At 39.5% G+C, this 25,128-nt stretch overlaps 1 protein-coding gene across 3 annotated transcripts in view; it reads left to right on the forward strand.

Moving 5' to 3' along the window:
* Positions 1 to 5,358: 5,358 nt before the first annotated feature.
* The window catches only part of bmp2k (BMP2 inducible kinase), a 48,999-nt gene continuing 29,229 nt past the window's right edge, over positions 5,359 to 25,128 (forward strand). Inside the window, exons 1-2 of one of the 3 annotated variants that reach the window (XM_044195247.1) lie at positions 5,360 to 5,939; positions 6,035 to 6,342. In XM_044195247.1, the coding sequence (XP_044051182.1) occupies positions 6,198 to 6,342 (145 nt within the window). In that variant the 5' untranslated portion in view covers positions 5,360 to 5,939; positions 6,035 to 6,197. Of the gene's footprint in view, positions 6,343 to 25,128 lie in introns of all 3 variants that reach the window. The other 2 variants (XM_044195248.1, XM_044195246.1) reach the window with 2 other exon arrangements.

Genomic DNA, 25,128 nt, shown 5'->3' on the forward strand with positions numbered 1-25,128 from the left:
GAAATATGGCCAACGGGAGGGTTCCTTCCTTGTTAATTAAAGAGCTGACAGTAAAAACAGAACAAGCCATTTTTAAATAGGACATACACCAACCAAAGTGGTTCTTCACTTAAAGCATAGGCTCACTGTGTTTCAACCTAAGTTTTATTAAAATGTGGTTTGCCATCATTTTTGATGCATTGCAGAACATCAATGATCGCTTCAGTTTAGTGAAACTAGACACTTTTTCCTCAAACACAGTCCAAAGTGTTAATTGTTTACTTGTAGTCTACTCTCAGACACACATGTCATACCAATAACAAACCACACTTCCTCTTTTAAAATATTTTTTTGGCATTTTATGCCTTTATTAGACAGCAATAGTGGAGATATTATTACTATTACTTATTACATATGTGGTGACACTGTATTTTATACTGTACTTTCATCATCAACCAGTAAACCCACTTGGTACTCGACACTTAGTTTATCTTATACTTATACTGACATGATACTTATTTATTTTCTGACCTGTTTATAGTGTTTATAGTGTATCATATCGTTTTCTAGTACTTTCTCCTGTGTGCACTGACGTAAAGGCGAGCTGCTGTAACAAAGAGTTTCCCTACGGGGATCAATAAAGTATTTCTGATTCTGATTTCTGAGATGACAGGAAAGGATTTTGTTATGGAGATATCCATAAAGTCCATGAAGTCCACACTGCATTTTTAATTAACTTCCCGCATCTGGCACATGTGTAGGGGTACTCTGATTTAGGGATTTAGTACTGCACTTCCATAAAGTTGAGATATGGAATTTGAATGCAGCAGAGGCCTGTGGGATAGGTTCTCAAGTCCCCCAACTTTATAGAGATAACCTTATACTAGGCACTAAAATTCATGATATCTCCTGACTTAGAGACTGTGGGACCTTGTCCCTAGAATGAGTCAAGCTCCAAAAATGCTGGATCCTCCCACAATTCAACTCAACTGTGTCTTTTCGTTAGACACCCCCAACCGCCAAAGTTGTTAAAACCCCAACAAACGCAGGCTTTGTGTTATAAAAGTGTCCAAGCACAAGCTGAGATAAACCTGATGACATTGCCAGAGTCTCAGACTGTAGAAAGCTCCCTCCAGAAAACATTATACAACAGTTTTCACAGGGCTTGTAGTAGTCCTTGTGATGAGTAAATTGATTGAATTGATGAGAAATGACTTATTATTAAAGTCATTAGGGATAACTGTAATTGTTCTGTTAAGTGGTCCTGAACTTTTTAGGAATCTTAATATATTCTATAGCATCATTGGTGTATTTTATTAGACAAATATTATTATCCTGTAGGAATATAAAGTATTCCTGAATATACATTCGTCAATGTAAGTCTATTTTGATCTATTATGTGTGGTAATAGTGTTTTTGAGGAACTATTATTGTAGTATTTTATGTTAATCCTATACTGAGTTTTTAGTGACCGTATGCATTTTTCTCATGCCCTAGTTATATTCCCTCAGACATTCCTACATGGACTGATAGCTTTGTTATCGTACCAGTAAAGTCTTGTGTGTAGCATTACTGTAGTTCTTTGTATGAGACTGCATGAAACCCCTAATTTGTGACTCTATCTTCTGTGACAATGTGTTCTCTCAGAGCTGTGTGGAGACACAGTAGCGCTCCAGTGAAGAAAATGAAACTCACAGGGGAAAACTAAGAAATTTAGGCCAAGTTCATCCGTGCTTGCTGCGCTCCAGACTCCAAACTGGTGTGTGATGCCAAGTGTAAAGTGTAACAGACCAGAATTCAAGAGCAGAGCTTTTATCCCTCCTGACATGAATCCAGGAAATGTAAGCTTGTCTGTGAATTTCCCCAATTATATTCTTCCCACGTAAAAAGTCTCCATTCAGAAACTGGACTGCCATTCAGAAGTACAGTACAGACCAGCACCAGTCTGCCTTACCAACACTTCACTGCCTCACTAGGTGTGAGGATGAATGGAGGCTGCAAGCAATGTTGGTAACAGATTTAATCCCTTAACATACAGTTTCCCCCTTTTCCCCCTTAAGTAGCTTTAAGGTTGGAAAGATTATGTTAGTCCACTGTCGGACAGCATAAAATATATTCCGTATCAGCTTATTCCAGCTCTTCCATGGAAGCTATATCCGGTTTCCACAGAGTTAAGTATTCAAACACAAGACATGTTTTTATGGCTGCAAGATTTAATCAAATGGAATCAAATCTACATGTTTTGGGCATCATTTTAACACATTTTTGCCCAAATTCCCCTTGACATATACAGTATCTTTGGAAACTTTGGCATCTCCAGATTTTTAATAAGGTGTAATGAAGGTTTTAGTACTTGTTTGCACAACATGCGTTTGTAAAGATGGAAGAAGACAGTGGTTTCCGACCCTTTAAGCACGTGACCCCTTAAAATGAAGCCGCTAACAGTATACTTGTGACCCTTTATCATACATGCTGTTGGTTATAGTCTTAGTATGGACGTGAGTTGTCAGCAGTTAACACAAGAGTGACTTTTCATCTAAGGATTTTAGAGGCCCAAAGCATTAAAAGAAAAACATTTTGGGTAATAGGTTTGTCTTTATTATCCCCGTAATTATCTTGTGACCTCTCAGATTTATCTTGTGGCCCACCCTACAAGTTGGGAACCAATGGTTTAAGAAGTTGTAGCAAAATGGCTTGTTTGTCTTTGAATATTTTTTTGTATTTATTTGCCAAGTGAGCAACCTCTTAAGGTCCAGTAAACGTGTCAGTGGCCAAACAACCCACCAACTGTCATCAGATTTGGATTTAAATGTTGCTAAAATGTGATTGGTACAAGCATGTGTGACATCACCTTTTTCTGAGTTGTGCCTACTTCAAACCAGTGAGAAGAGCTCAGTGAAAAAAACAACACAAACACAGAAATCTCTCATGTTAAATAACTATCAGCTGATTGAGAAAATGCATGTTGAGGGTCTTTAAAATCATTTTTAAGATTTTTTGTTTGTTCTGAACTGTTGGTATGAACTTGTATTCTAGACACCCATTGGGAGACTGTGCCCTTAACTTCCAGGAGGTCGGAGGTCAGCCTTAGAAGTGGTTCAGTTTTCTGCTCAAAGACACTCCAGCAGAGTGGATGTTTGTCGATACATCAACTTGCTGAATGATGATCTATCTGTGCTGTATGTTTCTGTGTGCATCTGTGTATTCAAACACCAACAGGTGGCAGCATACACCTCACACACAGCCAGACAACAATAGGTGTGTCAGAGAGGAAAGATTCCCCCCTGCAGAAGCAGGATGTGTCCAGACATGGGGGTTTATACAGTCATGTGATCCCGCTCTGCTCCTCCTCATCTCTTATGTAATCCCCATCTCAGCCATGTGCTCCCCGTATAACCACTGACTTGAACAGGGTAATTGTGACAAGTTACCCGCAGAAGTAGACATTTTTCACCTCTAGCAACTGATTTATAAACGACAGACTGTTGCACATGAATTAGACCACAGAGGGAGGAAAGTCTGCAGAATTATGAGGTGGATTCTCTAGCCTACACACATGCCTTTGTTCACAAAACCTGTAGTTCAGAGTCAGCTGGCACACCACTTCCTCATTAGCAGTGTCTGTTGAAAAAATAATTTTTTTCCCACTGCAGATGATCATTAAAATTGAAGGGAATGACGTGAGATCAATTTACTCATACTGAGGAAGTAACAGCCTAACCCATGCCTTAAAAAAAGACCAGCAATGTTTAACAGGCAGAACAAAGACACAGATGAGGATAGAGTTTTGATTAGGATTTTTAATAATGAACAGGGTGATAAATGTGAATGAGGCTAACACATTACTTTAGTGCAGCCTGAGATTTGTTTATTTATCCATGCACTGCATTCTTTCCAGCCTGTTTTGTGCTCTCCTTCCTCAACCAGACTGCTCAGTCTGTCTGTCACTCAGGCCGCCCAGTTATAGATGAGCATTGTCTGGGCGCTTCTTATGGAAGCCCATTGCCACCATGAAAAGAAAGAAAATACATTAAAGTTAGGGGGGAAATACTCATGGTAAATCATAATTTTGACACACTATCTCTTAATTTTGATTTAGTAATTTCATAGTTTAACTTACTATCTCACTATTTTGGCTTAGTAAGTCAAGTTTTGTCTTAGGCCTTTATCTGTGTTCTTGTCTGTACCTGTTTTATCTATGATGCTTTGGGAGCTGACTTGTATGGACTTGGGGTAGACAAGCATGCATTTTATATCAACCAGAGGTGATGGCGGAAAATATGAACCAGACTCAAAGCTGTTATCATTTTTGTTTTACAAATCATACCCTGTTACCAAATTATACATTTTTGAATTTTTTTTTTTTCAGGTGAAAAATGTATCATTTAGATTTTGAATATGTGGTGTATACATCAAATAAAAAACAAAACAAAAAAGATTCACCAGCTGGGTGAGACCAGCCCGTCACCTTGGCCGTTAGCAGCCACAATCATCCAGGGGAGAACAGTTTTATCTTGGCCCTTTGGTAATTTACCTGTGGCTCTATGATGTAATTCCTTTTGGAAGAAGAATTTTGGTCTCAGCGTTGAAATCTCATATTTGTTGCTGCCAAATTGGTTTGTCTGAGGATAAAGTTAAGGTTCATGTTTTTACTGGACAGTTAAAACAGTACTGCCTCTGTGTACTTTTGGGTCTTTACGTGTACAGATCTCACCAGACTTCAGTGAAAAATAATAAATATATATAAATGAAAACAAATAAAGGGTGTATGTTAAATTTCATTCTATCTTAGAGATACATTGCTGTGAAGATAATTCAATGCAGCTAAAAGAAAAAGCTATTTATTTATTTATTTTTTTCTGAAGAAATCCTGTTAGTGCACCCTTGAGTTGAGATTATTTTGTCACACAACAGGTTTACAGGTGTTTTAAAGTGTAATTACCAGGGCATGGATGAGCTGGTGATGTAGCCTAAGCAAGAACACTGTTGCCCTAATTGCAAATTGAGCATACTGCATTCTCGTTTTAGAGACTTTAGCAAACTTGCTAAGTTTGAATCCCGAGGACGTGTACTGTGTATTGAGAAAGGTCTATCTCATAATTTTGACTTGGTTACTAAAGAAAAATGTTGTATCACATAATTTTCATTCACCATGAGTATTTTATATATATATATATATGATATATATATATATATATATATATATATATATATATATATATATATATATATATATATATATGTCCTTCATTCATTAATTTTTCTCTCTTCCTGGCGCTAATGGGCTTCCATACAATCTCCACTTACACCAATCACAACAATTGGAGGGGGCGGGGCCACGTCAGGTTAGGTTGTCACTCTCATTGGGTAAATAACAAACCACCCACTTATTTTGTAGCCTGCCGTTGGGGAGTCACCAGAAGTTTAACGTTAGCGAAGCTCCACGAAAATGTCTCAAAGGTGAATGGAGATGGCACAATGAAAAAGACTTCGCTGGAGTAGTTTTGATACGCTTACTTGTGTGAGGCTCGGGCTCCTACTTTGTTAGCCCACCTGCATTCGGGGTGGCTCGTCTTGTAGAGAGGAACCGCTGTGGATGCTAGCGAAGATCGTTAGCCGCTAACTACCGCAGCTAGCGAGCTAACTAGCCGCTTCGCCCGAGTGAAGTGAACAAGTCGCGGCGTGTGATGCTAACGACGCCGACGCTACTTTTGGAGGTCTACTGAGTTGTATATATTCCTGGGAAGGATTCGTTGCTGCCGGAGGTGGTGTTATCAACACCGGTGCCAGCTGCTTTGTTGTGCTTCTCCCCTGCCCTGTCTTTATTGTTGGCGGAACGACCTCACTGCACACCGTTGAGTCCATGCACGCTAGCAACGGCTGCAGCCAGCTAGAGTGATGTGTCACATCAGCTACGAACCTATTTGTTTTTGAACATTTGTGAGTGGATGCTGTCACTGGTACGAGCTTTGGGAGACCGACGAGGTTGTATCATCCCATCTTGACGCCTGTAACGTTTATATTAACTGTACTTTCATGTCGTGTCACCCGACAGCTAGTAGTCCCTCCAGAAGAACCAGACGCGGAGCATGCAGGAGAAGAAAAGATTTCCGATAAGTAGATAGGGGACGTCGGACACAACCGAGTTAAATTGGACTGTGTGGTTAATTTTACCACCAAACAGGGATTGCATTTGGTGACTGGACTGAAAGTAAAGGATGAAGAAGTTTTCCAGAATGCCAAAGTCCGAGAGCGGCGGGCTCGGAGGGGCGTCGGGCTCCAGCTCCGGAGTCAGCAGCTACTTCGGGAAAGTGTTTGCAGTCGGCCGGTATCAAGTCACCGTGGATGAGCTTGTTGCAGAAGGTATGTACTATAGAACAGCATTACAGTGTGTGTTCAGCAACTCTTTTCTTACATGAAGCACCATGATTTTTTATTTTTTTTGGGACACACTCGTCATGCCTTGTTTGAAGAGAATAACTCACACAGGCACAGCAGTAAAGCAACTCCTCCAGCTTTGTTCCTTTTTTATGGGTTGGTAATTGGTTTGCACTCCACAGTAAAAGCTCAGTTTTCCCCCCTAAACATCAGCTTATTTCCCAAGAAATTATATGCAGAGTGATTGAAATAGGTCGCTTCCCTCTTCCAGGCTATGGACGCTTTGGTACTTAAAATGGGTCACCAGGGATTTGGTACATAGCTGAACTTAAAACTGGTAACTTTTCTCCATACAGCTGTAGTTTACATCCTGCTTCAGCTGCTCCACTGGGGGTGGGGTTGCCCCCAGGTTAACAATGGTCCAAACCTCCTGTGTCAACATACAGTATGTAAAGCTCCAGCCATTCAAAATTTGCTTTGTCCAAAGCTCATGCAAGTTTTTCTGCAGTTTGCTTTTGTCCATGAGGATTTTTTTTTAGGGAGTATGAAAAGTTTTGCTGTCTCAGCAGCTGTTAAAATTTACAAAGACTAGTTTATCCATAGGCTGGCTGAGAGACACTATTGTTTTGTGTTAACATGTACTAATTTGATTAGATTGCATAACATTAAAACAAATAACAACAGTGCTTGGCTGGATAAAGACATAAGGGATGACTTATGCAATGGCTGTGCCTACTCAGTACAGCTCTTAAGGATGTCAACAGGCTTCTTGGAAATGTTAGAAATTTCCTTCATGGCTTAACAAAGCCCTGCGTTCAGAAATGTTGAAATGAGAATATCCTCCATGCACAGACAGACAGGCCAAAAAATGAGGAAGTGTGGAAACAAACATTTTTCACAAAACAGCTGTTCTTTCACAAATGGTTCATTGCTTATCAAAGTGTATTAATTAGAAACATCACCAGCTAACCCAGCTTAGCCAATTAGTTGACTAATTGGTCGTTAGGGTCTTTACTAGGAAGTAGGCAGTCATATTTTAATGCTCTTTATTACAGAATAAGGTGATACTAATTATAGACTACTGGAAAAGTGTTAAATGTCACCCATAATATTCACAAATATGCTTTAGTCCTGCAGTACTGGGTTTTTCTGTGGAGGGACGATGGCACAGGAAAGACAGTTTGACAGATTTATTTGATATAAATCAACTAATTGATTACTCAATCTCTGCCTCTACTGTTGGAGGATTTATTAAGTCAAGGTCAGCCCAAATAATATAAACTTGGAAGAGTTCAGGTAGGTGAAAGTGAAACTATGCTCAGGCAAAAAAAAGTGCAGAGCTACTCCCTCCTGACTTTAATTGATCAAATCAAATGAAACATAAAGTTAAGAGACATTATTTAAAACATTGTGTACTAATATTACTTAAACCATAAAAATTCTTTGTAAGTCATTATGAATAAAGAATGGCAACTAAATGTTTCAGATGTCACAAGCATGTCTCTTCAAATAACACAACACCGTAAACATTCTGTCAGTCAAACTGTAAACCTGATCTCACTCGCCCAAAACAAAAAACAAGCAGCAGGCAGTCATGAGTCTGTGTCATCATATAATCATGTGAAGTGGCTGTGGCTGGTTTTGTTAACAGAAACACAAAGTTACATTGTGACCTTTGCTCATCATTCTGTTCCAAAGTAAGATCCGGGTGTCTGTGCCTGTTTGGGCTACACAGTTAATCATATAATTGTCTTTTTCGTTTCACTGACAGTGTCTGCTGCATTTAGACATAGACAAAATGAAGTAAGACTCCCAAGAGTAGAATATTTCTCCTCAGTCATTAAGGTAGAGTAAAAGTGCTAGGTGCCAAACGCTTATCAGAATCAAAAACGTGATGTGATATTTACAGCACTGAAAGGGTAGAATTCAAACTATATTTTTCAAAGTGGAAGAAATTACAAATTAAATCACCTTGAATTGAACCAGATTAGTTTTTTCTTCAGTAATTTAGAATTCAGTACCCAAGTTACACATTTTATTTTATGGGCTGACAACATTTGTACTCTACTGGATGTGATTTAAAATATAGTGCAATACCACACTTGAATAAAAAACTTTCTTAAGTAGAAATAAAATGACTCCAGAAAATGCTAGACCACAATTATAGCTGCTGCGCAGCTGTGGGTCGGGGCTGGGCATTTTGAGGAGAAAGATGAAAATAAGAAGACAAATGCAGTCAATCAGCAGAACATCCCAGAGCAAAGTTATTAGAAGTCACGCTTCTCAAATCCACACAGAACAATGCCTGAACAGGCATTAGCATATTTATTCTGCATCACACAGGGCTCAAACTCACAACCTTAGACACCAAGGGCAAGTCATGATCTTGCTGAGCTACCTGCCAAGCGAGAAACCATTTGTTAGTTTGCTGTCAATTGAGCAAAAAAATGGGGGAGGAAGCAGCTGAAGCTTGTCAAGGGCTGGATAACGAGTTAATAATTAGAATCAGGTGTGTTAGAGTGGGGAGATACCTAAAACATGCATGGCAGTAGCTTTCCAGGAGACGACTACTGATATAAGATGTTAACTGTGCATCACCCGGGCATCTCACAACCAGTGGCACGTGGTGATTACGTTGAGCTACCCACAGAGAGGAAAACTGGAGGTGGCTTCACACTAAGACTTATGCAGCCACCAGGGTTGTGATAACGACCTAAAGACAGATGTGTCTCAAATTCAGTTATCAAGGCAAAATTCTGAGAATTTGTCTAGACAACATAGAGATGTCTGTAATTTATTTTTTTAGAAAGAATGATTGCTCCATAAATGACAAACTGATGTTTAAAGATGCTCTATTTCTACTGACCGCAATGGTTTACATGAGGATAGAGTTCAAAATACTGCCAAAAATTCAGTTTTTGAGTATTCTGAAATTTGCCAGTAAAACATTTTGATGCACTGCGGGCTCACTTTTTGATATTTCAAAAAATTGGAAAACTGGATCGTTTGTTGAGGTCTGAAGATGTAGTGTGGCAAGTTTGGTGTTGATTGAGTAAAAAAATCGGAGGTGATAGGTTTAATTAGTTTTACAGTTTTTGAGAAAAACAGAGTGATGGACTTCATACTTCCTGCCAGCTCAAATCATGCGAACATTTCTGCTCAATTGGGCCTACATTTTGGTGAAATGTGGTAGCACATATGACTGATTTGTTAGGAATTTTCAAAGTTTTAAACTTTAAATAGTTGCTGTAGAGCCACCATCAGGACTATTGGCCCACAATGCCTGTTGAGGAAATTTGACATAAGACTGAATCTATGTGCAAAATTGTGTTTATTTTCATGCATGGGAAGGCAGATTTCCTAGAAATAATAACATTGGAAATTCCAAGAGGGTCCGGCAGCCTAGCTACCTGGCCCCTAAAAAGCTACTCCATTAGAGTAACCATAGTAAATCAACTAATTGCTTCCATCATACCACCTCTTCACTTGCATTCATGATGTAAATACACACTTACAGGAGCAGCTAGAGGATGCTTTCATATAAATATAGCACTTTACAGTGTCATGAGTGCATAGGGAGTGGAGCTCTTTACTCTGTCAGTGGTGGTCCCATGTGTCGCCCATTCAGCAACACAGGACCTCTAACCACCAACCAGCTACTGCAAATTCTTTGCTGAGGTTTAGCGGTTTGTGGCCGGAACCACTTGGCAGGTTAACCAGCCTACATTTTGAGGTGCTGTTCGGTTTTAAGATCTACTATGCTGGGAAAGTGGTAAAAGTCAAGGTTAATTTTGGTATTTACCTGCCTTTGTGGCCCAGAGACCACCAAGTAACTGTGCATCAGGCGTGTTTGGAATAGTTTATTTAAACTTTGAACTTTAGGTTTGCTTTTTGGCTAGATGAATGTCATTTGAAGATAGTAACTTCATTAATAACCCCGAGCATGCGCATGGAAACTAAATCTGAATTGAGTGCAGAAGTCTGCCATAATGTGAGGTCTTGTGTAAAGTGAAACCGGGGATGATAACAGCAGTTCCTCCTCGTCAAAACGTTTTGCGTGACAAAATCAGACGAGGCAAAACCACAGTATAAAATGATGCTCATATTGATGTATTTTTCCCCGTGTTCTTAATCATATTGGGTACCAAATAAGGCAGATCTTTTCATGAAGGACATCCAGGGAGGTTCATCAGTGTGCACAGGTTTGATCAGGCAGACAAACCTGCTGCTGGACAGTGTGTGGCATTGGGTCACTTATGTTACTGATGTGTAGGTACTGAGTGGATCATGTGATGTTTTTGAGGGGCTCATCTCCCACTTCCTTATTCAGGCCAGTTTAATGAAAAGCAAGAGATTCCCTTAAAGCTAAACACACAGCTATAGTTTGCTGGAGAAGAGAAACTGACGAAAACATTTATGAATGATCAGGTATCTTTGTTCCAAACAGTGCATACGTCACCATCTCCTCCAAATATATTAAAAATTAGACTTTCGTCAAGCTCAAAAGTTCTCTTGATGCCATGTGGTTAGCAATTTTTTTCCAGTGACATATCTGCAGAGCTGGACTGTTCCTACATTGAGTAGGAACATAGTCATTTCCCCCCACTCCCCTTTAGCCTCTGTGGTTTCTCTTGAGCTCTGTCTGATGCTGTCTCCAAGAGGAACACAGAAATGACATGTAGGAACAGGATGCATCTGTGAGCATGTCACCCTTTCTCCACTAACTCTTATCATTTGGGGTTCCTTGTCAGGACTTGGAAGTTTTGGAAATGTGTAGGAATTAATTTGATAAATTATGGCTTTGTAACGTTTGGCAGCTGCACAAAAAGTGCAACAAAGTTTTGGGATGTCATACTAGACACATATGAACTGTTGTTTTGAGGATTGATTTTTAATGTATAGAAATGTAAATAATAATATATAATAATAATAATATATTTTCAGCATACCAGATACCTATTTATTTTCTGTCAAGTCTGGAAAAGTATACAGTTTTTAAAATGTGTCATACGTAGGGATCCTTTTCTCAGAAGTCACTCCTACTCACATCTGCACTCAGTTGCCAGTTTATTAGGTACACCAAGCTATAACTAATGCATGGGACATAACAGTCCTACCTTCATGAGGATGATAATGTTCAGCTTTTGTTGAAACTGCTTTAAAGAGGTGTTGATTCAACTGTGTGGTCATTTTGGAGGCTGCCATTTGTGGTGCTGTTGAATTTCTATAGTGTTATTCTGACAGTTTTTCTATTAGTTTGTCCACCCCATTTATATCACTGAGGGTAGGCAAAATAACAGAAACACCGCTCTGTATAAGGCCACAAAACTACATACCCTAAAATGACCCATAAAGTTAAATCAACACCTCTCTACAGCAGTTCCAGCAAAAACATATTATAACCTTCATGGAGGATTTATCGCAGGACTGTTGTATTAGACTCCATTAGTTATAGCGCAGTGTACCTAATGACGACCCGTGACTTTTTATGACTTTTCATCACATAAAGGCAATACACCTCTATGGGTTTTATTTAGGATGCTTAAAGTCACTGTTTTAAAAAGGCAGACAAACTGATCGCTCTGTACCTGCAGTCAGAATATTTCATCAAGCAATTTGCTGAGCACCTGCTAAGCATTTAACAGATAACTGCCCCTGGAACATGTCTTGTTGTCAGCTTAACTTGCATAATAGCCCTTACGTCATTGTTATTTATTCACCAGACCACGGCCGTTACATGACTGCTGTACCTACCTCTCACTGTAGGTATAAGGCAAACAGTTCATGTTTGCATGTGTTGGTAAATTCTTGTTAAAATGTTACTGCTTCTTTCTAATTAATTGAAAAGACTTTATCTCAGTGGTTTCACTTCCTTTGTTTGCCGTTTTGCAAGCATGTTAACAGCAAGGTTATAATTCATCACTGCCTCACTTAATTAGGTTCTCCTCCATCTTCTGAGCAGCAAATATTTGCAGACTTCTTAGTAGTTCCCTGTGTTTTTCATGCATCATTTTAACCTTCATATAGAACACTTCAGAACAAGCTTGACTCTCAGCTGACTGGTCCTCTGATACATTGTCTGTGCATTTTAAGTGACATACCCCTGTCACAACTTTTTCTCTGAACATGCTGACCTCACACAAATTTGCCCTGTTTCCTTTCTGTCAGCAGAATCTTGAGACATTTACACTGGGGTTTAATAATTGCGCTCTGTAAGTCACAGGCTGAAGACATGAGAGCAGTGTAAGTCTTTCAGCCTAGGTCACAGGGACTCCCTGACCACGACAAGCCACAGATCATGTAAACAGGAGAAACGCAAACACGGTTTCCATGCAAACACTGCTCTGTTCACAGCGACTGTCCTTTGCCACTTGTGATCTGGACAGACGCCATACATGCACCAAACAGGCTTTTGACCTCTGCCACTACTAGAAATTTGCAGAACAAATGTACCAATGTGAATGCGGTTACACACATCACATGATATGCCAAAACAGTTTGTGAAGTACAGTGCATAAGCTCTTTGTTGTAAATTTCTTAAGCAGGGGTTTACATTGATTAAGCATCTTTGTTACAGAGAATATGATAAATGAAAGCTACATCCAAATGTTAAGTAAACATACTGTAGATATCTGCTGCCTTTTTGGGTCTGACACAGTTGAGATAAAATAAAAAGCAGTTGGCTTAGTGCTGACTGAAATGGTTGATATCAGTATCCTGGTATTAATAACAATATTTTTCCGAGATGGAGTGATAGAACACCATATTCCCTCATTTGGTGTTTTTATGATGATGTTGGAGGACACTATCTAACTGTGCACGCAAGAGAAAAGATTTTACAACTCTGGAAAGTTATTACAGTGGTAATCATTTTATCGTTTATTTGTTTTTTCACTCGTTAATTCAGGTTTTTCCTGTCATTTGTCACCCACTTATATAACAAATTTATTGAAAATAACATACAATAATCAAATTGATGCTCATTGTAGTGTACAGTGTTCCCCTATTAATCAATATATCTGACAATACAATACATCTTGTGTAGACCAGTGAACTGAATGACTCATTCTTTTTGTTTTCAGCCCTTCTGAAATGACTCTGTCGGTCGGCCCACCACTGTGGTCCACACTGAAATATCTCAACAACTATCGGATGGATTGCCATTACATTTTGTACAGACATTAATGATCCCCAGAGGATTAACCATACTGACTTTGGTGATCCCCTGACCTTTCCTCTAGTGCCGCCTTGAGGTTGACATTTGTGGTTTTGAGTAAAATGTCTCAACAACTATGGGATGGATTGCCACGAATTTGGTACACACATTCAGGCCCTCCTTGGGATGATGCTTCAGCTGTAATTTGTTTTTTGTGCTAAGTAGCAATTGTTAGCTTGCTAAACTAAGATTGTGAACATGGTAAACGTTATACCTGCTTACCATCAGGATGTTAGCATTGCCATTTTGAGCACGCTGGCCTTACCATTTAGCCCAAAGAAAGTACAGCCGCTAGCATGGCTAAGTTTAATGAAACTTTGCTTGGACTGAACTTTGTGAAGCAATAACACAATGTCATCATATCACCATGATACAATTCCAGTGAACGAATATAAATGAATCCACGAGTCATTATTCGATTATCACTCAACCCTGAGGTGGATAAAAGTTTATTTTTTAATTTTTTAATTTGCCAACACTTGCATAAACAAAACACATTGTATTTTGATTTAAACAAGTGCAGGTCCAATTGCTTTCCTTGTCTGTCTTATGACTTAAGAGAGGCTTCATTAATCATTGCAGTGCAGATCAGAGCATTCCTTTTTGATAATGTTTTTTGAATGACCTATTTGATCCTCCCTCTCTGCCAGGGGAGGGTGGTGAGAATGCATCCCATCTACATTATTAGCATACTGTACTGGTGATGAATAGGCACATTGTGCCCCTTTTGTTGTCTTATTCTAGCACCCTAGAAAGAATGCTGGTACGACGCAGCACTTGGTCCTGTGATGGGTATCGGTGCCTTTGTGCTTGCTCATTGAGGCCTTATGCATCTGCCTCTGCGTTGCCGTCCCTCCCCTTTTTGTGAAACTGCAATTGAATTAATTTCTACCAATTCATCATCACCCGATCTGAGGCGGGCATCAAGCCAAATGTGGGTGTGAACTCAGGTCATATGGAGACGCCAAACAGAAGGACATTGATTTGTCCACTACAACATTTTGCTTCAGTACACATTCAGTGATGGTTTTATGTCTTTGATCAGTGTATTGACAAATTGTGGTTTTATCAGCACTCCATATTTGAGACATATTACTGTATGTATCATTAGGAGTCAATGTAGTGGCTTTAAACAGTTAATGCAGCAGAATGACAAATTCAAATCTAATACAGCAGTGCACGGGGATGCCATATTGCCTCTTATGTTTTTTATGAAAGGATTCTTTGGTTGTCCTGACCTTGAATGTGGATAACTTTCATGAATGTGCTTTATGAGTGTTTGTGAGAAGCTCAAAGTTTCCCTTACTCATCATCTTTAAGTGTACTTGGTTCAGAGGTTTGTCTGCTCCTATTCAAGGTCAGCTTTCCGGAGAGACTAAGTACAGGTGAAAACTGATCATAGGCTTATGTGAGTTCACTTGACTCCATGATTATGCTCGATTGGATGGCGAGTCAGGAGTGATAAATGATTGGCTCACTCTTAGGGACTGATTCTGTGGGCACTGTAAACAAGTTGGTGCCAACATGTCACTCCGGTCTGCCAGAGGTTATATGGAATCTATAAAAAACATTTACGTATATTTTACTTCTAATCTTGCTGTTAACACTCGTTGTGGAAAAGAATTAACATCCATCCATCATAAATTAAATAATTTCCAAAGGGAAAAACTTGTCTTATGGCTCTGATGGCTGATGATAGGATTTCAGTCTTTTGTTGTGAAGGTGATTGTGTGCTTGTTGGGTGGCATACATTGAAGTATGAAATCATTACAAATATTATGTAATGTTATGCAAGAGTTATTGTTGCTTCTTTGAGATTCAACAGTTTGATCAGTTTGGTAAAATACATCTATTTCTGGTGGCATGTCAAATCAGAGCAACAAAAACAGGGTAGGTTATGTTTGCGGCTAGGTTTCAGTTTACGTATGATATACATTCATAAAGTATCCTGCAAGACATGGGCATGGGCCACACTTGCAGAATTTGAAACATCTACTTTTATCGCAGTATCCTGAACGTTTTCATATTACTGTGATGAGACTAAGGGAATTTGTCTCCCAGAGGATAAGAAAGGTAGAGATGATTGCCCAAGGTCTGTGTGTTGTTTTTCCCCCACTACATTTTGTACCTTGAACACTTTGACCTTTTTGACCGTTAGACTGTGGTCAAAATTAACATGCATACATACATGCATACGAACCGTAGACTGTATATTTAGATGGATGACACGTCGCCACTTTCTCCAAATAGACTGTAATGAAGACAAAATATCCTGCCTACGGGAGCTGCCACATTGTGCTTTTGGCATCATTTGGAGCCAGAGTCTGCGCAGTAGTGATGGGGGTTGGAGCCGCGGTATCGAGTTCCCGCCCATACACTCAATCGCGAGCAGAGCTCAGCTGTCAATCATGACATGTAACCCCCGTTTTATAGCAAAACCAAACGTATCAGAAAAACAAACACTTGAACATACATCAGCATAAGAACTACCTAAACTGATAGAAACCATCTTTGGGAAACATTTATTTGACGTGTATTTTTGTTCTTCCCATGCGCTAACATGGAGGGGGCGGGGTTTATGACCTATACTGCAGCCAGCCACTAGGGTGTGATCGAGATGTTTTGGCTTCACTTTAAGGGAGCTGACATGTCGTCTATCTTTACATACAGTCTATGATATGAACATACACCTTTTTCATGTCATCTTTGAAAAAGACTTCAAAGACATCATCAGATAATCTGATTTTTTTTTTTTTTTTTAAAAAGAAGGCAGTCTTTTCCCTCCTTTCTTGTTTTCCTTTGTATGTCAGGATTGGTGTTAACTTGGACTTCTCTTTCTCACAACTGAACTGACCCTGTTGTAATGTTTTCACCCTCGTGTATTCTTTTCATCCAGCCGCAGCTCTATCTCTTACCCAATTTCATCATAAAGCCTCCAAAGCGCAGCCACTTAGGTCTGTCGGTTCAGTTGTAAACTGTTGAGGTAAGAGGTATGAGAGCTGACTGCCAGAACCTTCCAGCTCACTAAGGCCAGAATGAAAAAAACATGTGCTCTCATTGCTGCACCTCCTCATATCACCTTTTATGGACTTGCTTCTCAGAAAGATTTCTTCACACACTTGCATCTTGTCTTTTAAAGAGCTTTGCATCATTCACCTGAGTCAGGGTAGAAATTAGATTGATTGCAGTCAAGGCCCCTGTGCTTAACATATAGGCTGAAGTGTAAGAATGAAAACTGAATAAGGAGGGGGAGTTGTAGTCCAGGTTGACAGTTTCTTGATGCATAAGTGCATCTTGCACTAAATGTCTGCAGTGGTGTTTGCAGTTTTCACTTGCCAGGCAGGAGTTACTGTGCAAACCGGAATTGAGGTGTGTGTTATGGGGGAGATAGGTGAGTTAGATTTGTGGTGGTTAAAACAAAGGTGACAGGGCATTACTCAAAGTTCTTCTTTTGACTTTTCTTTGTTAAATAACCAATATTTCCTTGACTAATACTGAGGCTTTGCTGTTTGACTTTCCTGTGGCTCTTCCTAATGTGCTTTCAGACAGGATTGTTTGTATATTTGACCCATGTTTATTCTTTGAGACTCTGAGATCATTGGTCACCAGTAAGGTTTGACTGATACTGATTTTATATTGCCCTGACAACACCCAGACCTAAGACTGTTCAGTCAGTTTGTCTGTCCTCCTGTCTGTCCAACCTTTTGATGTAGTGCAAGATAGTTTTGACAGTTACTAAGAACATTGTGGATGGAGAGAGGATGATTTGGAAACATTTTGGTTAATCTTTCATCCACCAAATTCCCCTTGACCAACATTTTGGTAAAAGACAAGGTATCTAAAAAAAGAATGGGTTTCCATTAAACTTGCTCTGGATCATTTTGAGTCACACGGATGAATCCTAAGGCCACAATTTCAACGTATACACAACCCAAGGCTGGGTAACAAACCTCAGTACTTATTTGGTACTGACTGAAATGTATCAAAAGTAAAAAAGTAATGACAGCTGGCATTAAGTGCCTGGTCAGATTTGTAATCTTGTATTATTTATTCATTGATCAGACGGTTTATGATCAAAATATTGCCACTTTTAGACTGTATTTTATGTAGGCAAAGTAGTTTTGATTTCCATGAATTTTGCTGAAACTTGCAAAGCTCACTAATGTATAAACCCTTCCTTATTGGTACCCTGTGAAGTTTTCTTGTAAACAATAGTTATGTTTACAGTCAGTGATACATACACTGCATTTTGGTGAGTATTTTGTCTAGCGCTTGCAAATGTGTTGAATGCACTTCCTTTCTCAAAACATTTGCAAAGCCAATTTTTTAAACCGTCATTGTTTTACATCCATGTTTACTAGCTAGCAGTCTTAAGCCTCTTCTCATCCTTTGCGGAAGTGTTTTCGGCACGTGTTGTACACAAGAGGCGTGACACACAGCTGGAATATACAAACCATGGTGGGAGCAGGACTCCAAGTGATCCTTGTTGTATTCACAAGTTGTATTAATGATTATTAAAGACAAATGTGCGATCACACTTTCTGGCCTCCACAGTTTGTGTAGTGCCCCGTAAGGTGCGCTGTTCTAACTGCATTCCTTAATGACATTTCACCTTGATATTTATTATGTTTTTACTGGCTACACCCAATTCCAACTGCTATAATGGTGACGGGATGTTACATGTGCAAACAGCTGCTAACGTCACATTATCATATCAACAAGAACATTCTCTTCTGAGCACTAACTTGCTGTATTTCATGTTGTCATATAGTCTGTTGCCCATTAAGTCTGCAAATGTCATTCCAAAAGTATAGTCCTGTGACAACAGTTGCAGTTGGGGGTTGTGTGCTACATTTGAGATATATATATATATATATATATATATATATATATATATATATATATATATATATATATATACACACACATTTGTAGTGCTTCACACAAATATATAAAGTCTATATACTGTATGTGTTTGTTAAATAAAAGGAAAAAGTGTGACATCCGTACATTCTTGTCACATTATTCCACGTTGTGAATTGAATTAAAAGTAAATATATAAGTTGTCATGAACACTGTTATGATCATCTGACAGAGATCATAAAATACAGTAGCAGGCTATAACAACAATAGACAGAAAATGCAGCTGTGCCACACATAAAATGACTGCTCCGAAACAAGGATATGTCATTTTGTTAATGCCGGTTGCCTCGACTCCTCCGCTCACATCGGTGGTGCGAGGAATACTCGCACCAGACTACGAGGAGAGGAATCGAGGAGGTACAAACAGAAATGAGAGAGGCCTTTTCTCTTCCCTGCCTTTTGTTGGGCATTGCTGCATTTCTTGGCATGTTACCGCCACCTGTAGATCAGTGGAATAGTGTGAAACCATTGGCACGAGTGTGCACTGTGTCACCCGCAAGCATGCATGTGCGTCCGTCGTGTGAAAAACGGCTCCATAGCGCTACCAGAGGTCAAAAACTCCACAGGGAACCTCGAAGTGCCATGCTCTGGATTCACATATTTTGGACAGGACGTCATCATAGGAAAGAAATAGAGTGGCAGAGTTTGCTCATGCAATGCTGTCATGCTCAAACTCTGCACTGGTACTAAACAGATGTACAAGGCACTTGCCAGCTGAAAGTGACCACGAGCATTGTGGTGCTGAATACAGAGCAGAATACCGACCTGCGTGTGAAGTGTGATGAAGAGAATTGGAGATTCTACTGAAAACCTTTTGATTAGAGGATGTTCTAAGAACCAAGTATTCTTACAAGAAAAACATATTCTTGAATGGTTAATTTAAGGATTTCCACAGAACAGAGCTTCATAAGATACTGATAATTCATGAACCCTTCTCCTTCTGGGGTTTCCCTCTGAATAATCTTGATTCCCCAAAACTAACAGGGGAACGATTTTTGTGATTATTTTGATTACATTTTCATCAATCTTGTACTGACAAGCAAATCTTAATCCACATTTAAGGAACATACTGGACTCTATACAGTTAAAGTAAAATGTGTGTGTCCTCTAAAACTGCAGTTAGCATGCTCATGCTACCTGTGACAAAGTCACACTCCCAGATGCCAGATTGAGGTTTTCAACTGTTTCCCCCCTCTGAATGCACCTTTCATTCATTTTAGTCCAGTATGCTTGCAGCATCCCACTATCTTCTCTGTGTTTTGGCAGAGTGCCCTCACCTCCAAACGTTTAAAAATATCTGACCTGCAAGAACCTTGGTTATCTCCTTGCTGTGGCCGCACATACTTGACTTGGCTGGAAGAGGAAACTTAAGCGACAGTGTTTGTAGCATTTCGTTTGGTTAGGTTAACTATGTTAAAGAGATGAGAGAACAGGTGTGAATTAAGCAGAGTGCAGTGTTATCTGTGTTTATGTTTAATACAAAAAACTGTTACTTAACTTTAATTATAAATTTAGAATCAGAATTTGTCCATTTTCAAATATCTTCATTTATCCAAAGACCAAAGCAGGATTTCTGCCTTGAAAGATGACACAGTGGTGTGGTGTTCTGTCAGGATAAAGCTCACAGAGTGCAGAATCTCTCAACTGCTTGCTAAAAGCAAGTACATGTCTATTTTTAGGCGGACAAGCTATGCCACTGATGCTTTTCTGAGTGTCGCTACGCTGTAACTTTTGAGGAATCGAGAGAAACAGATTAAGTGGTGTTCTTAACAGATAGTCATTTGCTTAAAGTGGGTTACAAGGGCTTGATGTTTGCAAACTGATAGTCTGTCAGTGCCTCAAGAACGTGAAAAACCTCAGGGTGGATGGTCTGCGCTTTGCTCTTACATTTTGAAACATGTTTGCGGCTTCCTTTACTTTGAGTTATGCAGGCTTGTTGTAACTCTAGTTTCAGTTACCAAATGGCATGTTTGGTCACTACATTACCCAGCCAAAGAACAAAAGTACTTCCCGCATTAGTCTGTATAAAACCGAATCCCAAAGGATTTGCTAAAGCGCTGTAGATCAAAAAGTCATTATTGGTAATTAGCAAGAGCAGCTGGCACAGCATGGCAAACTGGCAAAGACCTTGAAGCCTGTTAATGGAAATCCATTTCCCACATTTATAGTGGGGAAAAATGGCATCTGTTAGTCTACATGAAGAATTTACAGCCAAAGATAAGTCCTTTTTATTGTACATTTTAAGTTTCATCAAACAATACTCCTTTGAATGTTACAAAGATAAAAGAAGAGGTGATGGAACCTTCAGTCAGGACGTCTTAACTTAGAACAGTTTACCTAAGGAAATGTGTTCATTGAACTTGTATCTTCTTTGAAAACTCAATGTTAGATTAGGTTTGAATTCAGCATCGATTTTGTTGTATTGTCTTTTTATGCATAATTAAAGTAAATGGACGTCATTTGTTTGTTTTGCTGCAACCTGTAGCAAAGAGTACAGTAGTTTGTTTCTATGGTGTGACTACATCCACGTTGGCTTTTAATTTTAATTTTGAGGCATGAGAGTTTATTACTGTTATCATTAGCATCAAACTGATCAAGTTTCTTAAGATGATTACGACACGAATAGCATTTAAAATAATTGCCGTCTTATTTAGGAATGACACAGTTGAAGTATTTCAGCCTATTCATTTAAGTTCAGTGGAGAAATTGACAACCTTTTAGGGTTTGTGTTCTTTAAGAGAGTTTTCCCAAAAGGAGATCGCTTTCCAAGTTTTATTCTTATGAAATAACACTCACTTGAGAAGTTGAAGAAGGCCAAGAGGAGATTTGCAGGCGAAAGGAGGCACAGAAAACAGTGAATAGCGCCACAAAGTACAATCTTTACTTTTCACCAGATTTCTCATTTTGACCATTTCAAGTAGAGCAATTTCATCATTCACATAAGAGCTATAAATGTCATACAAGTATTCAGATTACCACTTTTACTTATTTTAACAAGCTAAAATGAAGGTGAGATATCCTTCACACTTTTGTAATGTAGTGCAACCACATGCTACTTTAAATTGTTGTAAGCTAGTTACTCTTATCTAAAAGCTTTACAACTGTGGAGACTTGTAGGGGAAGTGTTGTGGGTTCATGTTAGGGGATGGGGCCTCCAGGAGGAAATACCTAAGCCTGCTCCAAATGCTCTCTAAAAGAAATGGCATTCTCTCCTCTTAAAAGCAGCTCTACAGCTGAAGGAGGCACTTTGAATTGAACTACATTCTTAGTTTGTACCTTTTTAACAAGCTAAAATGTCATGCTGACTTAAGTATAAAGCTGTGGGCTGAAATGAGTGACATTGACAGAGAGAGATGAACCGAGACTGTCGGTCAGAGAGTAGTTTGTTATCACAGATGACATCATGCTTCAGAGGAAGAACATCTGCGCTTTGTGCCTAAGCAGAAACCATCAACATATCATCTCTGTTCGCTGCATGTTACTAAATCCTATAATCCTCCCTCTTTGAGACACTCCTTTACCACTTCTTCACAAGTTTTTTTTTTTTTTCTTTCCTATATCAGGCATGCTGAGTATCTGTTTTGCAAAGCCTGTTGAGATCCTCTTTCACAGGCTGTCATGTGGGCTGCCTGTGACTGTCCTAGTTAGTCAGGCTTTGCAGTGATGTCAGGGTCCCTAGCGCTGGATGCAGGGCTGGGGAAAATTCTCTAGTAATTACAGCCCTTGCTCAGTATCAGGCTTTAATGTTAGTACCCCCCTCCTTTCTTCTTGGCCTGATGGATTTGGGGTTTTCCTCCCAACTGTCAGTAACAACTGACCACGTCCTAACAGTGAAGTGCTTCCATCCCCTCTCCACAGTGCATTCAGCTAACAGACCAGCAAGAAAGGGGAGGTACAATAACAGTGAGATGTGACTAATGGGCGCTGAGTACTGGAGTTAGACATGCCCATCAGTGATGCTTTAATACTGAAAGGATTCACTTACACCTCTGTACACAAGAAACTTGCTGTGATGTATTATGAGTCTGTGCATCAGTCTAACTTGGAGCAAATCATCTTTTGATTTGCATGGACATCTGTTAAACATGCGTCAGTCTAAAATCAGCTTGTGTGAGTTACAGGTTGCTTAAGAGATGTGAGGACATGAGAAGGCAGATCAATCAAGTTTGTCACATGTATCATATAAGGTACAATCACAGTAAAATGTAATGATGATTCATTAAATATGGGGAAAAAGGGCAAATTTATTAGGCCTATGTTGTTAGGCTACATACAGCCTCTTGGCTCTTGGGGTTGGGGTTCAATATCCTTTTTATCAAATCTGAATCCAGTATCAAATCTGCTTATGAAATCCTCTCAAATCCATTTAAGTTTTAACTTTAAGCTACAGAAGTCATAAATAAGTTGATATTTAAGATGTGGAGGATGTCACAAAGAATAAAACTCAAAGGACTGACATTCAACTAATTTCTAGATATATTACATATTTGCTTAGCTTTATGGCTCCCTCACATTACTTTTCACTAATAAAAAAAGACAGGGACGAGGTCAAAGAGTTTCCCCTCTGCGATCAATAAAGTATTTCTGATTATGATGATTTTAAAAGACATATGTCAGATGCTGAGCTTAGCAAACAAACTATTTTACAAATTGGAACCACTTTCGAAGTGGACCTGGCTATCACAGCCTAACCTTATTGGATCTTGATTGTCACTTGTTCACCATCTTGCATCTGTTTACTTTTGCTACCAGGAGTTGTAAGTAGGCATCACATCTTTCTGAGGTTTGTAGGCCAAACAGGTTGAGAATCACTTGTACTGCATTAACAGTAGCTTTTGAATGGAATTAAGATTTGATTCTTTGTTTTTTGTAGACTGTGTTTGTCATTGATGTCAGGCATTATTGTGCTATTTCTGCACAGTCATTAGAAAAACAGTTCTGTGGTTATATGAGAATGCACTCATGAAGGTATTTTACATCTGTGTAGCCAGTGTCACTTAGTTACAGACAGCTTTGTTGTTGTTATTGGTTGAAGCCAGTATCCTGTACAGTGAGGGACCTTTTGTGTCGTTTAGGGGTCCCTTATTTGTCCAGGAAGTTGGTATTCTGGGCACAAAGCCCCTCTAAAACAAATCATTCCATCCAGAGCCACTCAGGAGAATAATACACTCAATAGCGTACCACTTCCGTGGCTGGCATAGTCATGGGAGGCAACAAAAGCCCCAGGGTGGTGATTTAGTGAGAACCTGATCCTGGAGCATATGGCCCCAGTCAGTCCCAGCACAGGCAGACATTTGGTAGGATGGCCTAGGCTGAGGCCTCTATCTTCTCTTAACTTTCCAAAAGCCACCTCCCCTCTGAAGACTCAACACCGGCTGCCAGGATCTGTGAAATAGTTGGTTTCTAATGACAGACAGATAACAGCTGGTGTCAGCGAATCTCATGATTGTCAAGAGTTCAGTTTAAGGAAGTGATCTTGTCGTGAGCTGTCAGAGACTTACGACTGAGTTTTATAGTTTATTGTAGACCATTACAAGATGCTTGTAGTTGGAGCACCATGGAGATGGGCCAGAGACAAAAGATGAGCAGATTATTCCCCCCAGTTGTGGATCTCTCTGGCTGGAATCATGTTGTTATCTGTACACCTCATCTGAGATCACTTGTGGTGTTTGCGCACCTCCAAGTCTCCTCTAGGTTAAGGCAACACAGTGGGAGTGAATTTGGTTGTTAGGATGTTAAGTGTAGCTATCCAGTTTGTTCAGTTTTCTGTTTTTGAGCAAAGGTTAGCTGTGCTTTTGTATCTTGTCCATGCATGCTTTAACAGCCTGTTCTTTTCAGCCTCTTCTTAGCCCTTTTGCCCGAGCAAATGGATTTTGCCTTGTAAAATCTGTCATCTGGCCCATGCAACCCCCGCATCTTCTTGCGACCCTTCTTGCCTTAAGTTTGATCTTTACTACATCTGCATCCTACATCTTGGTGTCAAAGCAGTACATAAAGCTTGAGATTTGCATAAGATGACTCACAGGTAGCTTATTCTTATACGGCAGGGTCATAAAGCTGTAGAGTCTACATCGCATATGATTGGGTTTCAACTTGCAGAAAGTCTTCATAAATGAGTGCATCCAGTGCTCTTTCACAAGACTCTTTCTCATATGATTCAGTTTTCTGCCTAAAGTTCACTCCCACTCCCTCAACTCTCTCGATGGCTCTGCACTCAACTGCCTCGTTCCAGGAGATCAATTTTAAGCCCGGCCCACAGTTTGAAGTGACCATCAAGCTAACCTTAGCACACGGGGCAGACCAATGCAAATGGATGAACTGCATCCAGCAGGCGTAAACAGCTTTGGCTGTTGTACTTTGTCTTGGCAGAATTTCTGTCTCAGTTTTAACTTCTTTGAGATGGCAGCAGGTCTGCGGATACAGCTGCTTGGTAGCTCCATACATAGCAAATATAATCATCTTTTTATTCTGTTACATTATTTTAACTATTCTAATTTAGATTGCATCAGGGATATTTCAAGTTATTATTATAAGTCAATTCCCACACATTTCTGTTCCTATATTCCTGTGCAGTAAATTTGTCATTCTGTGTATGTAACCCATTTTAGCAGCATCAGCGTAATGTTTTATAA

Source organism: Siniperca chuatsi, linkage group LG5, assembly GCF_020085105.1.
Source record: "Siniperca chuatsi isolate FFG_IHB_CAS linkage group LG5, ASM2008510v1, whole genome shotgun sequence".
Classification (NCBI taxonomy): Eukaryota; Metazoa; Chordata; class Actinopteri; order Centrarchiformes; family Sinipercidae; genus Siniperca; species Siniperca chuatsi.